The 16,099-nt window shown below is 32.4% G+C and overlaps 1 protein-coding gene across 8 annotated transcripts in view; it reads right to left on the bottom strand.

Annotated features, from left to right (window-relative positions):
* The window catches only part of LRP1B (LDL receptor related protein 1B), a 1,853,519-nt gene that overhangs the window by 72,392 nt on the left and 1,765,028 nt on the right, over positions 1–16,099 (bottom strand). For all 8 annotated transcript variants that reach the window (XM_032387847.1, XM_032388632.1, XM_032390176.1 and 5 more), the window contains 4 exons: positions 13,299–13,415; positions 11,527–11,700; positions 9,777–9,902; positions 4,362–4,526 (listed from right to left, as the gene is read on the bottom strand). In XM_032387847.1, coding sequence (XP_032243738.1) covers positions 4,362–4,526; positions 9,777–9,902; positions 11,527–11,700; positions 13,299–13,415 — 582 coding nt within the window. The remainder of the gene's footprint in view (positions 1–4,361; positions 4,527–9,776; positions 9,903–11,526; positions 11,701–13,298; positions 13,416–16,099) is intronic.

Below are 16,099 nucleotides of genomic sequence, written 5' to 3'. Positions count from 1 at the left end.
TTCTTTCACTTAAGACATTTTCACTTAAGACATTCAATACAAATGTATTATCTACTATAAAAAATTGCACTGTCACTCCTTTACCTAGGCAGTCCTGCTTTTGTGCACTTTCAAACTCCCTAAATTAAAAGTTGCCTTCCCTTCTGCATAACTCCAAACTTTATGTGTGAGAGTATTTGGGTATATTGCCCCAAATTTACAAACTCTCTTGCTCTATTACTCTAAATCAGCTGTGTAGAAAACCTTGATTCTTTTTGATATGAACATTAAAAGTCTAAATAACAGAACTCTAAGAGTAAGGAAAATACCAAACAGTATCAACATACTTTTTTTTTTTTAAGATTTTATTTATTTATTCATGAGAGACAGAGACAGAGAGAGAGAGGCAGAGGGAGAAGCAGGCTCCCAAGGAGCAGGGAGCCCGATGTGGGACTCGATCCCAGGACCCTGGGATCATGACCTGAGCCGAAGGCAGACACTTAACCATCTGAGCCACCCAGGCGCCCCATCAACATACTTTAGAGAATAAATATTTATAAAAGTGAAGATTAATTGTAAATATATAGAGTTAATCACGTAAATATCCTCATTATATTCATGATGAGAAAAATTCTTCAATTATTCTCTATTTTCTATAATAGAATGATTGAATAATTCAATGCTTACTCTCATTTCCATTATTTTGCCCAAAGCAAACTTTATCTTAATATCCTCCTATGAGCAGGTCATAGAAATGAACTACATGCACCCTTGTCGATATAATCAATGTCAAACTATTTCATTTTGTAGTACTTTCCTATATGAATACAGTTCATATATTTTATTTTTAGTTTTCTCTATTATAAAAAAAACTTAAGGAATGAGGAAACACTCAATGCAAAATTTTAATTATGCCTCTCAGATGTGTGCTTTTAATTAACTGGTGACATTTCCTTTGTTCAATTATTATAGTTCTATACAACTGTCATAAACTTATAAATTTTAATTAAGGCTGCCCCAGACCCTAGTCATAGAGTGTCCACATAGGAATTTGCCAAAAGGCTTAACCGTAAGTAAACCAACAGCGAATAAATCCATGAATTGCCCACTGGGATTTGTTTAACAAATTAACATTTGTGTGGAGATAATGAGGTTTTACAGTCTATAAAAACCAAACAATGTTTTTATAAAACCATATTTTTAAAAGTAAAAAATGCTTTGTAGATGACTTAATTGGATATGATATTATTATTAATATTTAGATGCTCTATGACAATAAACTACATGGCCATATCTCAAGTTAAATTCATATAAGGACTCATTTATATTACTAATTTGAAATATAATTTTTTTCTGAACATGTTATCTATGTAAATCAAGATCTAATAATCTATCTGGGTGCAAAGATAAAATTGATATAGATTTTAAGAATACAGCAAGATCTCGACAAATGATTTGAACAAAACATTAAAAGTTGTGCTGTATCCACATATAGTTCAGGATCCATTAACAGGGCAGAAAATTCAGTGTTTCATAGAGATTTGTCCTTGTGGATCCACTGCAGGTTGAAAAGATATTTATAGTTTGGAGTACCAAACTCTTTTCCGTTTAAATATTTCTAAAGGCAAATATAAGAAAAGCATCTGGCTGTAACCCCCCAAAAATTTATTATCTTAATGAGAAAATTAACAATCAAATAATAAAATTCTTAAATGACTCATTTGTGTAAGAAAAGCTTCTCCCCTAAAGGAAATGGTATCTGTGTTACTAAAATACAATTACAGGTCATACCCTTTTACCAAACATTCATTCAGTTTTCATTTGCATGGTCCCAGTACTACAATTTCTCCCACAACAATAGAATATACTCTACTGTAAGGAGTAGCTTCTCTTAGGCAGAATGAAAATATATAGTAAGACCTAGTGCCTTTTTATTTCAGTCAACTTGCTGCATATGTTTTCAGAATTCTATTAAGTAGCTAGAATACCTTAATTATCAATTAATCATAAGTCAAAAATATTTATAGACTTAAAATTATCAAATTCAAAGAAATAGTAATGCTTTTACTATTAGAATGCAAATCAGAAACAGTTTGGTTCCTCTGAACTCCATTGAAAATGCTTCTTCATGTGGCTCTTTCAGTTAGCATTATGCTAAATACTTCAAAGAATAGCATAAGCAATAGAAGCAGTGAGAACTCCCAGTAAGACAGAAATTAACCGTGTAGGGGATGTGAAGATCATATGGATTAATTTTCCATTTCACTAAATTTGCATTTATTGCAGTAGAATTAAATGTGCATAAATTGCACTTTAATAGTTGCATAGTGTCCTTTGCACTGAATTTTGGAATTTACAAATTATATTTTTATTATGCATTGGGGTTAATTTTTCCCGTGGGAACATATTTTAAATATAATAGCACTAAGTAGAAAAATACATTTTAATATTCACTTATGCACTGTAGCAAACACTTTTTATAAACAGAGCTATTGCATAAATTAATAAGAATTTCAAGTATATCTTAACATGTAGTAACCTGATATTTTCAAAGCATATTATACACTATATTGCAATGCCAACAAAGTAGTTATGATTTTAGATAGGAATTATGATGCTATCAGATGTACTGATATAGTGTATTTATATTTAACTTAATTTTAAAATTTAACTTAATTTAATTTTCAATAGCAAATGAGGTTTAGCATTAGGCTAACTGTTCAATTAAAAAAGGACATGCAAAAGAACCAAACTGGACCACTTTCTTACACCACACAGGAAAATAAATTCAAAATGGATTAAAGACCTAAATGTGAGACAGGAAACCGTAAAAATCCTAGAGGAGAACATAGGCAATAACCTATTTGACATTGACCATAGCATCTTCTTTCTAGATATGTCTCCTGAGACAAGGAAAACAAAAGCAAAAGTACACTGTTGGGACTTCATCAAAATAAAAAGCTTCTGCACAGTGAAGGAAACAATCAACAAAACTAGAAGGCAACCAACGGAATGGGAGAAGATATTTGCAAATGACATATCTGAGAAAGAGATAGTATCCAAAATATATAAAGAACTTAGAAAACTCAACATCCAAAAAAGAATAATCCAATTAAAAAACGTGCAGAAGACATGGATAGACATTTTTCCAAAGAATATACACAGCTGGCCCACAGACACATGAAAAGATGCTCAGCATCACTGATCAACAGGGAAACGCAAATCAAAACTACAGGTACCACCTCACACCTGTCAGAACGGCTAAAATTAACAAGTCAGGAAACAAGTGTTGGCGAGGATGTGGAGAAAGGGGAACCCTCTTGCACTGTCGGGGGGGAATGCAAACTGGTGCAGCCACTCGGAAAAATAGTATGGAGGTTCCTCAAGAAGTTAAAAATAGAACCACCCTATGATCCAGCAGTTGAACTACTAGGTATTTACCCAAAGAATACAAAATACTAATTTAAAGGGACAGATGCACCCTGATGTTAATAGAAGCATTATCTATAAGAGCCATATTATGGAAACAGCCCAAATCAAAGAAGTTGTGGTATCTATATATCTATATCTATATCTATCTATATCTATATCTATATATAATATAATGGAATATTACTCAGCCATAAAAAAGAACAAAATCTTGTCATTTGCTACAACATGGACGGAGCCAGAGACTATTATGCTAAGTGAAATAAGTCAGTCAGAGAAAGACAAATACCATATGATCCTGTATGTGGAATTTAAGAAACAAAATAAATGAGCAAAGGAGGAAAAAAAAGAGAGCGAGTCAAGCCAAGAAACAGACTCTTAACTATAGAGAACAAACTGGTGGTTACCAGAGGGAGATGGGTGGGGAAGGATTGGTTAAATCGGTGATGGGGATTAAGAAGTGCACTTGTGATAAGCACTGGGTGTTGTATGGAGGTGCTGAATCACTATATTGTACACCTGAATGTTAACTAACTGGAATTTAGATAAATATTTTTTAAAAAGCTCAACCATGAAATGTCAAAATAAAAGAAATAAAAATAAAAAAGAACAGATTTTGGAATCACACCTATAAAGCTTATAAAACTGATTTTACTTAATCGTTCTAAGCCAGCATCAGAATACCTGTAAGCACTGAGCCCTGTCACGTGGCACGCACTCAACACAGGATAAGGATCATTACTATTGTTAGATTTTGTGACTTGAACTTCAATATACTGAGCTTGGAACAAATACTATTATGTGGAATTAATAATTAAATTTAATTTGTGTTAATTTATTTTTTATAAAGATACCAGGAATTAAATTTCTAACATTAAGTATCCTCTTTATATTTTTCACGTATAAGGAAAAGCGTAAATTACTTGAACGCACAATGAAATTCAAATACTTACCCAGAGCTGATGCTATACAGGTGCCTCCATTTCGGCAGTAGTTGCTACAGTGATTGACTTCACACCTGTCTCCTGAATAACTAGGCCAACAGTGACACCTCAAGTCACCCTTCTCATTTAAAATGCATCTTCCTCCATTTTCACAAGTCAATTTGCATGAATCATCTGGTTATAAGAAGAAATGTACAAATTAGCAGGCTATTCATTGGATGGTAGAATAAGAACAATTCACATTTACAAAAATTAAATATTCAGATTTACTCTTTTTTCATAAAATTCCTCAAATAAATACCCCTAATATAAAAGTAGAAGAAGCAAAATACTATAAATACTATCTGAAAACAGAGAAATCAATTTTAACCACTGTTGAATGGGGAATACAAATACTTAATTTTTATTCTTCTTTAGGCTTAAAGAATTATTAACCATTTCTTGTATTTATTAAAGCATTAAATAACAAAACCAACTGAAGCTTCCTAAAAATGAAATATTTTCCAATCAATACATTTTCTTTATGACATAAGCAAACATGGCATATTTTTAGGACTATTTGATATTAAACCAAACTGAAATATGTAAGATAAATGTATAGTGTATATATAGTATATATAGTGTGTATATATATAGTATATATATATTGGATTTATGCATATATTGTGTATATATAGTATATATATATATCAGATATGGAATATTTAATGGAATATGGATATATACCAGATATATATATGTAAACACACATATAACTTACAGTATAGAAAAACATTTAAATGAAAATACATTCTTTGATATACATCCTTATTAACTATGTATAAACAACTCAAAACTAAAAGTCACTTAGGTTTGGTACAAAATGTTGATAAAACAGTGTCAGAAACATTTCCATATGTAAAATTTTCATATGGAAAATATTTAGGCACAATCTGTCTACTTAATACATTTTGGCTGAGGATAAGAAAAGGATGATTATTCCTTGGGGTTGCAAAATTATTTTTAAAAATAAGATGAGCCTTATTTATGATAAGAATTGGTTTGAATAATTTTTCAGGTTATGTGTGTTGACATGACCTTACTCCATTAGAAATACTGCTTTACTTAGGGCAGGATATGATGCCCAATAGAATACAAATGATTGAGAATATTGTAAGAAGCATTCTGTTCTAGAATATGCCTTCTACTAAAGCCATGCCTCTTTTATATCAAAGTAAGGTAAAATCAAAACAGCCTGTATTCTTTATTCAAGATCCATTGGCCCCAAAATAGCAGAAGCTTTAATATATCACTGCAATAATCACAAGAGCACTTTAAAGAGCCTCAGTGACTTCAAATAAAAAAAAAAAAATGACTCAAATATCACATCCACTATCATAAATAGAGACTATTTATCAGCAGTACCAGGCAATTCTGAGACTTGCCTCATTGCAAAGCAAAGAGTTGAACACAGAGGTTGAATTCTCAAGAAAGATCTAGAATGGAAATATATACTGCCTTAGTTTAAAATTCAACCAAGCATTTCTAATTCATTCAGCATAAAATATCCCTGATTGGAGTTGTGAATGTAAACAGTGAAGATAAATATTTAAGGCATTATGATCACAGTTAAGATTATTGTGGGGGAGTTCATTTTCATCTGTAAATGTTCTATGTAAACTACATAGATATTCAAAATCTCTACGTGTCAGGACACGTGCACTTCCGTAATGTGCCTCATCAGGCACCAGAAATTTTAAAATATAACACTGCTTGATGAAATGGAAGTGGAGTTTCAAAACCTAACTGTAATAGTTCTATAATGAAAAGGAAGGCTGCTTTTGTCAATAACTAAATCACCCCCAGAAGCCAAGTTCCAGCAATTATAATCAACTATAGGAAAGAGCAGGTGAATACTTCTCCAAGAATGAGTAACATTTGAATTTCAAATTTCTTACATGAAGATTAAAAATATTCAGTGTCTCATCATTTAACAATAGCAGCTAGAGAAAGGCAAGTAATTATAAAGAGCAGAAAAACTTGGCTATATCAAATGTTAATGTCAGGAAAAAAATAATTGGCATTTATCTACACCAATCAGTAATTCTGAAATCTATTTATTTATATTCCTCACTGAGGTGGTCCAAATTGTCTGCTACCAAGGCTCATATGCATAGTGGCCAATGTGAATATTTTTTAACACTCTGATTATTTAAAATATAAGACTTTCTTTTAAATTAAAAAAAATGAACTTTTAGGAGGTTTCTATAATCATGCCTTCCAGTCAAATCTGAAATAGTAAAACTGAAATTTCTCACAGAGTTTAAGGAGGGCACGTGATGTGATGAGCATTGAGTGTTATATGCAACTAATGTATCATTGAACATTATGATGTTGGCTAATTGAATTTAAATTAAAAAAAAAGTTTTAGATCTCGGATAAGTGTACACTTAGAAAAAAATGCTTTCTCATTTCAAACATAAAACTATAAAATTTGATGAATTAATATAGCAAAAAAACTATTTCATTTGCTGGCTTACTTAATGATAGATTTATCTTACAGTGCTGTGTGTCTACTTTTTGCAAATCATTGTGCTAGGCAGTTTATCTATGTCATTTCTGCTCTTTTCAGTGACTCTGGACGTGGGTGATGCGGGCGCTATAGAGGCACTGGGCTGTACTAGGGGATGGTGAAGAGTGTAGAATGCCTAGGTTCACCTTGGGGGACCACCATTATTAAGTAATGTTAGACAATCAATTGAGCCTTGCTTCAATTTTCTAATCCGAGAAAACGGGGGCAATGATCATATTATTGGGGATTTGGGGGAATTAAATACAATAATATACATATACTTACATTATGTCTTGTTCATAAGCCTTCAAAATATTTATTATTATTATTACAAGTAGTAGTGATATTTATTGTTAATCTAATTTTACACAAAAGAAACTGAGACTAAGGGAGGACAGGGCCAAATTAGTTAATTGATAGATCTTGGCCTAAACCAAAACTCTGCCTCAGATCCACCCCAGGCCAACTTCTTCCTGTGTATTTGCTGGGATTATGGGATAAATTAATCTGAGTTTTAGATAAATCATTTACACTAAGCAAAGAAGAAAAAAGGGAGAGTTATGTAGAAGAGATATTAATGTCTGGTTATAATGCAAAAACAACAAAAACTGTAGGCAACTTGACCATAAAAACAACACTGACAACATCAGAGTCAATGGAAAAGTCACATTGGTGGCATTAGTAGAATACTTCTGTGCAGAGTTCTCATCTCTCTCTCAGGGGTCTCTCCCACCCAAACAATAGTATAAGTAGACACAGTACATAGGGGCAGAGGGGCACCTGGGAGATCACTGGTTATGAGTGTGTGTGGAACTAATAAAAATGTGGCATATCTTCTACAGGGAAAGACTGTTATTTTAAAGAATCTCTTTCTGAGAGGTTAAGGAGAATATGTGGCCAAACATAGTTTACCTACATGAACATGTCAGAGCAGCTAGTAAAAAATGTGCCTAATAACATTTGAAAATGTCCATTTAATTCTCCTATTTGATCATCACAGTTGAGATCACAGCTACTCTGGTTGGAAAGATAATCAATAAAGAGAAAGGGTGCATTCTAGTGCCAGTGAGAGCTACCTTTTCAAGAACTGGCACTAAAGGACTCATCCCAAATACCAATCATGATTCACAATTAGCTCTCTGTTAAGAAATTTCTAACCTCGTCACCCCCAACACTGTTTCACACATGCCACAGACTAACTCAAATAAATGACTCACTATTTTCTTTACATGCCTTATTTTCACACCTTTTCAGTTCCTCTGTCTCAGGGTTCTGATCCCTCATTCCCACTTAATCTGAATCCCCTCTGTTTTGGCAGACCTTGTCCTAGGGTCATATTCTATAGAAAATTGTAATCAATTCTCTAATTGGATGATCATCTGAATTCTTCTAATGGTTTTAACTCTTGTCTCTTCTGGGCCATGTATCACTATCCACACAAATATCTATTGGTGTTTATGTCATTCATCATATCATCTTTGCAAACTTTTCAGCTTTGCATATCCAATGCTTAAAGAATATATATTAAATGAAGGAGCTATGATAGTTTTAGACACCTAGAGTCTTGGAAAGGTAGAAGTCTTCAGATTGCCTATAACTCCAGTAGAGAACAATGAGAAAATGATAAGGGGGTGGAGAGGCTGACTGAGGGCAAAGACACAGTCTTCATGTGAGGAGTTCATTCTAACAGAGAAAAATACAACAGGTAGAAAGTCCTGCTGTGAAGAGATCCTAAGTGTATCTCACTGGAAAAATGTTGTGATCCTCAAGGGATTTTACAGCACTGTGTTTTTGTCTGTGTCATAAAATTTAGTAAGTGCTGATTTTATTTTCGCTTAATAGTAATTTGTTTTTCCATTATGGCTAATGTCTTGATTATGAGGGAACTTCTCATCAGTCTACCTGGATAATTGAGAGATGTCTCTTTTTTGTCTTTTCTCATTGTACTATTTTGGTTTTTGATTTTCATTATTTTATTTTTTGACTTTCTGCTATTTAATACTTATAATAAGCATCTGAAATAACGTTTTACTTTTTTAAATGTTTGTTCAATGTTAATGTATCTTCTAAAATATGAGCTCTACGAGTGAAGCAATCTTGTCAGTTTTGTTTCTAAATTAGTCCTTAGCTTCTAAATTACTGCTACGTTTTGCTCAGAAGCCCTTAAAATATTTATTTAGTAGTATGTATTGTGAATCAAATTTTATGCAGAAGAAAGTACAACTTAGTTTCTTATCCTGTTTATTTCTTTTTTTAAAAAAAAGATTTTATTTATTTATTTATTTGACAGAGAGAGAGCACAAATAGGCAGAGTGGTAGGCAGAGAGAGAGGGAGAAGCAGGCTCTCCGCTGAGCAGGGAGCCCAATGCGGGGCTGGATCCCAGGACCCTGGGATCATGACCTGAGCTGAAGGCAGCCGCTTAACCAACTTAAGCAAGCCACCCAGGAGCCCCTTATCCTCAGTCTCGAAACTAGTATTTGGTGCAAGAAAGTTGTTCACTATGAACTTGATGAATGAATAAGGGATTTTAAGGTTGGGTTTAAACATGTAAGGAAATGGCATCCTCAGAAATACCATTATCTTCACTGATAAAGAGCTATATAAAAGTATCTTGATTTGGTGTGTGACTTCAAAGGTCTTAATCTAGTCTTAAATGCATAGTAAATGTTCAGTGCAGCTCTGTGAATAAATGTAGAATAAATCAGTTAGGAAGTCATCATCAGAGAGAATAGTTTATGCAGACATTCAAAAACCAATGATATCAAGGCAACTGTATTGACGATTGTGTAGCTAATTCTGTTCAGTTTCAAGAGGTGTGAAAATTTATCATACAAATTAATTCATTATTTACAGAATAATGACGTTTACCTACCTAATAGGCTGTCATCACTGCAAGTACCATTAATCAAATATTTGCCTTCTGGGCACACACAGGTGGCTCCAAAAGGATTCAGCAAACACAGGAATTCACATACTAAGTCCAAGCATGGATTGGGCACTGATTAAAACAAAAGGAAACAAAGAAATGCATGACTGTAAGTACAATAGTTTTCAGAAACATAAAATTCAACAAGGTGAAAGGATGCATTAGCAACATTGAAAAGAAATCATATCAAATCTCTACTGGGTATATCTTATTTCAATGTTACCGTTCTCATTTATAGGTAAAGAGAAATTCTTACCCAACACCCATCATTAACAGGAAATTTATACTGATTTACACTTCCCACAAGAGAGAAGGAATTATTCAAACATATACTTTGTCACTCTTCCATCTGACTTCTTTTTGGTAAAAGAGTTGGTCTGGGATACCGAAGTAGAGTTTGGGTTTATGTAAAAAAAGTAAAGCCAACTGAAGTCTTTGGGGGACCTACTCCTCATTTTAGGTAGTTTCAGAACTGTTGAACAGACAGAAACAACTTCCCCTTATATTTACAAAGGCTTAAAATCCGTATGTATTTGTCTGTTCGAGACACAAACAAAAGAGAGGACTCTTTTTTTCTAAAAACTAGATTTAACATGGTTTCCTTTCCATCAGGTTGCAGTTTGTGTGCATGTAAATGTCTGCCACGTTTATTTTTGTCTAAATTTCTACCAATTAGCATCCTCTGCAGTCATAACTGCTCCACGACTCTCCTTAGTGAATCTGTCCTTAGAATGAAACAGAAATGGCACCTAGGTAGTGAAATGGTAACTGTGAGAATGGCTTTGACTCAGTTAGAACCACCACTCAAACACCTATTATATTCAGGGCAAAGTTTTATTTATTTATGTAGTTTTTATGAAGGTGGTAATATTTGACTATGAGTAAGAATCAAACACAACTAGAGGATGATAGTGTGTCCTCATATTAACCTTGGAACTAAATGTGTCAGATCATTGGTAAAGAGCAACAAAAGTTTGGATAGGATTTCCAGAAGTTCCTAGGGGACTATCTGTAGTTTTAATCTGCTTCCAAAACTGATTTGGATAAATATCAATTGTTACCTTTCCAGAAAATTGCACCAAATGAGGTTAAGTTTCTTTTTATTTGCCATAAAAAATTATCAATAAATCTTAAAGTTTCTTGAAGCGTAAACTCCTACATAAAGACAGATCATTAGAATTTCAGGCACATTGTTTTTTTACTTTGTTCTTCAATATTTTTGATAGTTGTGTTTGAAACAGATCTTTGAAGAGAATTGCATCAATAATTTATTCCTTTCTAGTAGGGAAAGTAACAATAAAAATCATAAACAGAGAAAATATAGCCCTTGAAAACAGTACTCCTCAGTTGCTTTTAAAGATGGAATGTTGATGCTATGATTGTTACTTGTTATCAGTAACAAGAGTCAAAATGGCTAATGATGAACTTCAATACTTGCATGGTTTATGTATAGACTCACAGGTTTTATTGAAAAACAGAATGAGACTTTTTTTTTATAACCAAGTCAATTCTAATTCCAAGAAAACACAATCAAATGCAAAATTAACTTTTGCATGATTTACATCTTGACTTTGGTGATAAAAAAATCTAGTAATAGCAACATTAAAGTTACTTAACTCACAGCATTAAGACATCGAAATAGTTAAAATACTTTAAAATACTGTCTTTTGTCAAAAACAATATAAAATATACTTACAGTCTAGTTGTTTATAGCGATGAGATATCAAAACACCTTTTGTTTTATCAATATCTAAAGCTAGGTATTCTACTGAACCATGGCCAAATTTTTGTACTCGAAATACACCATTTTTAGATCCTGCTCCATATATATAATCTTCAAAGACATCAATCCTATGTGGATGTAACAAGCCTAGAATTTTTAAAAAGTGGAGTTATAAAAGTTGCAATGTAAATAGGTGCTCGGACTTAAAACCAGGTTTATTCGAGATCATGTAGAAAGTCTTACCACTGTTGTTTAAAAAAACTTTCAGAATTATAATATTTTTAATTGTAGCTGTAAAGTTGTTAGAATTAATTTCTTTGCAGTAGGAATACGTGAAATACTAAACATATCACCCACAACATAAAAAACGTTTCCATCATCACTTTAACCATCTGCACCACCACAAAGCATTTGCTGGGGGCTTACTGTATGCAGAGTAATCTGCTGCATAGTTTTCAGACAAAAGAAAGCTACAGGCCAGATTTACCCATTGCACACAGACAGGCAGTTCACAAAATTCTGAATTTGTGTTCTAGATCAAATTAATGATCAAATTAGATGGCCTGAATGACAAAAAGAACAGAAAAAAAGGCATTACCATTGTCTCTTTTAGAAATGGGATAAAGAAAACAAACTAGCAAATGGTAATGTTGCATACGACTAGTTTGGCTAACAATAATAGAGGCTATCGTTTTTCACATTTTAAGAAATAACTTATGTTAAGAGATTTTTATGATAAGAATAATTAATCTAACCCTGGACATTGAAATGTATAACATGCAAAATGATAACATTTATAGTTTAGTTATTATCTAGAGATTGTAAAACATAAAGTGCTTTTTTTAAATTTATATATGTTTCTTCAATGTACTTAATCTGAAACAGGTTAACTTTATTGTTATAGCAATGTGTAATTTTTTTTTTGCCATTTGGGTCATTATACAAAAAACACACGTTGGGTAAAGGCACAATGAAAGTTCACTTTAATTATTTTTCTTTTAACTCCTCTGCTTCTGTTAAAAAACAAGAAGCAAAGCTATATTCAGTATTTATAATATGTAAATATAAAAACTTCAAGTACATATTATAAAGAATTTGTGGTTAATAAACGAAGAGGTTGTGGTCGGGAAGGGCAGGAAGCACCGAAGGGGAAGAAATTAGATTCAGCAGAAAGAACTGAGGTTGCAGGCAAAGCAAGTGTGAGGTACGGACGGTAAGAGACTGAGAATAAAAAACAGGAGATGGGCATAGAGGTGGGGACACAAAAGGGCACCACGGAAGACGAGCACAGGTAGACTCTGCACTCACTGGAGGTAGAGGTAAGTTATTTTTACACACTGCTTTTCACTTGGCTGTACAATTGTTGCAATGATGTTTTATTATATACAGTAATTCATTTCTGTTTGCTATCACTGCAGTTTGAAATAAAACTTGTGTTCAGAGGCACTAATCTTGACTACTTGAAGTGCTCAGCTCAGAATGTAATATCTACAGAAGGAACAGAATGAATATTTTCTGAATCTGGGAAGCAATGGGCCATGTTCGTTCTATGCTAAGGAAATTCTGGCCTGGCCTTTCGTTATTCTAGTAGGAATGAAAATTATAATCTCTAGTAAGAGCAACAAGTTGGAAGGAAAAAGAATTTGAGGAAATTCAGAATGTGAAGCTTTCATATTTATACTTACGTACCATTACTCAACACTCTCAATAATAATTAAAAGATGAAACAAAAGCACTTCACAAACCTTGTTTGCTACTGACAGAGATTACTGAATCAGAGCCATCATACAGAACACTGCCAATAACAGAAAGCTCAAGGTCAGCCCAGTATATTCGTTCACTAAAATGATCCACAGCCAGACCTGCAATATCAATACATGAGGACAAAAATAAACAACAAAATAAAAACAACAACAAAAATAAAGTTGAAATTAATTAAAATTATGTTTCTGCTTCTTAATGTATAATTATGATTGATAGTTTTTCTTCAAGTATCAAAGAAATTACCCAGTCTACATCATGGTACAGTAAAAAATTAGAAAAATAATGAAATAATTACTCCTTATGTGCAATACATATTTATAGCTTACATAGAATTTAATAAGCTGTGGTAAAAACTTTACTTCACATAGGAAAAGCTACCCTAAATATCCTTCCTCTCCACACTTACTGGTCTCTTAACTGTAGCTATTTTCTAAAATACTTTTCCATGATATTTTAGTTTTTATGTTTATAGTACATACAGAATTAATTCATCATTTAAATAATTTATCCAACCTTTATTTAAAATAATTCAGTGTAATTAGTTATATTTTGAGTATCTTCATAAAGGTACATATCTCAGAATATAAAAAGCTTACTCATAAGACATTTTCGCCCATTTGGAATTGGACTATGGTGTTGTGAGCCGCCTGTGTGCATGCTGAAGTCTAAATTGACTGAAGATTGATGTTTATAGTAGGGAAGAATGAATGGCAAATTCTTTAATTAAGGTTCTAGTTGTGCTTAAATTTTTCACTCTAATCATTAATTTTCTCCGGGACTGCTTGTCTTTATTTTTTATCATCAGTTACCTGTTAGTGAATAACAATGGGCTAAAATAAGATGTGGTAAAAAAAAATCATGTTTTTCTACTTATTCAATTTTTTAGTTTTTAATTTCATAATGTGATTGGAGTCTAGACAGTATCTTCTCACAAAAATATCATTGACATAAAAGATATCTTGTAAGATCTACAACACATGAATTCTACAGTAAGTCTTCACTGCTGTAGATGTCTAATTTTTGTGACATAGCTAGTCTTTATATATGATGTATTACATAATAAAAACAGTATGATGCAATTAAAATACTTTTGGCAGCTGAAAGTTAAATAGCTTTCCCAATTGGAACATTCAATGAGGGCACGTATTGCATGGAGCACAGGGTGTTATACGCAAGCAATGAATCATGAACACTACATCAAAAACTAATGATGTACTGTATGGTGACTAACATAACAAAATAAAATAAAATAAAATAACAGAAACACCTCCATGGCAAGGCAACTGATTGGGAAGTGTTTCTGAATTTGTGCTAATTGGATTCCTGTGTAGGTGGGTCCAGGATATAACAATCAGAATGAAAAACAAAACACACAAAAAAACCCAACTCACAGTGAAGGTCGTTTAAGAATCATTTTTTAGTTAAGTATGTAGATCTAGCCCAAATGTAATCAAACTAAATAAAAAAATCGCTCCTCAAGTAAAATATAAAGATGTATTATTCAGTCTCTGAAAATGACTTAACAATGAAAACGAGTGGCCCATGTTTTACTAGTTTCTGCTCAATGATTAATTTGCTATTTGGAGTCATGTTGGGAGTTATGATTTTGCTTCTTCATGTATAATTACTGGTAACATGAAACATAAAATGAACCAGTTTCTTGCTGCCCTCCATTATATTTCAAAACAGTTGTCTAAGCAGGGTTGGAAACACTTTCCTTTCTCTTTCACAGATGTAATATAATAAAGAAGTAGATTAAAATAAGCTATCTCCAAAATTGGTCTTTACATTTGGATATTAAATTTGTTAAAAGAAAACAAAGGGTGTGTCATACAGTCTCATTACCAATATTGTTGCTTTAGATTCAGCAGCAGTAAAAAAGTTCTCAAAAGTTTCATATATTGCCTTATTAGTCTAGGCTTGTCTAAGACATACCCATCTTTATCAGCTCTGGTCACATATTTTACTATTGGATGGAATTACAGCTAGATAAAAATTATATAACAAAGCTTTCAGATGAGTGGAGTTTATATTCCAAAAAATCCACAAATCGATGATTTTGATTTTTCCTTAAGCCCTTTAATAAAAGAGACAGTCTTTTAAATTAAAAAGTTAATAAAGGAATCAACTAACTTTTCTTGTTATAGAGATGAGAGTGAAGTTTATATGAAAGAAGAAATTCATTTCTATCTTTAAAATATCACATCTCCTTTTTGTCTTTAATAAAGTACCAATAATAAAATGGAAAAAAAAATCAATTCCCAAGAAAGTCATTTTTAGCTGAACTGGGAATGATTCATATTTGGAACCAAGTCTGTGTAAGTACAGAAAATTTAAAATAAAGTGCCATTTGTGCTAATCAAGCATTATGGAATCACAATTTGGACGGCTTTTAAAAGATAAAGACACAGGCTCACTAAGTTTTAGGAATGTATAATAATGACCCTAGTCATATTGTCATTTATTTAACATCTCCCATGATATCAAGGCTATTATTACATTTTAGGGATTTTTTGAATCTCACTTTAGTTGAACTCTGAAAATTTCCAAGATCCTCCCACTAGTCCTCCAATTTCCACTATGGTCTTAAAAAAAAGAGAGAGAGAGAAAAGAAAAGAAAAGAAAAGGAAGGAAAGAAAAAGAAAATGTTAAAGCAAAATCTTATGAGAAATGACCATAATACCAATATGGTTTTTAAGAGAGAACACTTGGAGAGAGTAATAAATTAAAATCACTGTATTTTCAGAAATAGAGAAAAAGATTATATACATTCTGTGTTAAA

Source organism: Phoca vitulina, unplaced genomic scaffold (assembly GCF_004348235.1).
Source record: "Phoca vitulina isolate PV1807 unplaced genomic scaffold, GSC_HSeal_1.0 scaffold1, whole genome shotgun sequence".
NCBI classification, from domain to species: domain Eukaryota; kingdom Metazoa; phylum Chordata; class Mammalia; order Carnivora; family Phocidae; genus Phoca; species Phoca vitulina.
The sequence above is the reverse complement of the archived record's forward strand: the minus strand, read 5'-3'. Positions and strand labels throughout refer to the sequence as shown.